At 60.5% G+C, this 332-nt stretch overlaps 1 protein-coding gene across 1 annotated transcript in view; it reads right to left on the bottom strand.

The window, feature by feature from the left end:
- Window positions 1-332, bottom strand: part of NRG2 (neuregulin 2) — a gene marked incomplete at both ends in the record, with an annotated part of 7,961 nt that overhangs the window by 729 nt on the left and 6,900 nt on the right. Inside the window, 2 exons of the mRNA XM_010288667.1 lie at window positions 3-126; window positions 158-308. Coding sequence (XP_010286969.1) covers window positions 3-126; window positions 158-308 — 275 coding nt within the window. The remainder of the gene's footprint in view (window positions 1-2; window positions 127-157; window positions 309-332) is intronic.

Below are 332 nucleotides of genomic sequence, written 5' to 3'. Positions count from 1 at the left end.
GCTGCTGGCTGTTTTCTTTGGCTGCTCTAGCGCTGTGACGTACTCCTGCGTCGTCTCGTACTCGTCGTCCTCCGTGATGCGGAAGGGGCTGGAGGGCAGGCTCCCCATGCTGTCGTTTAGGTAGGTCTTCCTTTGGTAGTAGCTGTCGTACCTCTGCGTGTCCTGGAAGGATGGGGGCCGCCGGCGGCAGGGAGACAGCGTGCGCCGAGTTGGGGGAAGTGATCTCGAAGGTGGGCACCTGCGCAGCCATCGAGTAGTGGAAGTCGACAGGTGACAGGCGTGCTGGTGTGGTCAGGGCCGACACGTACCTGAAAGAAGCAACATCTCTGTTT

The sequence above is a fragment of the Phaethon lepturus genome, unplaced genomic scaffold (genome assembly GCF_000687285.1).
Source record: "Phaethon lepturus isolate BGI_N335 unplaced genomic scaffold, ASM68728v1 scaffold19466, whole genome shotgun sequence".
In the NCBI taxonomy this organism is placed as follows: Eukaryota; Metazoa; Chordata; class Aves; order Phaethontiformes; family Phaethontidae; genus Phaethon; species Phaethon lepturus.
This window is presented reverse-complemented; position numbering and strand designations above follow the sequence as displayed.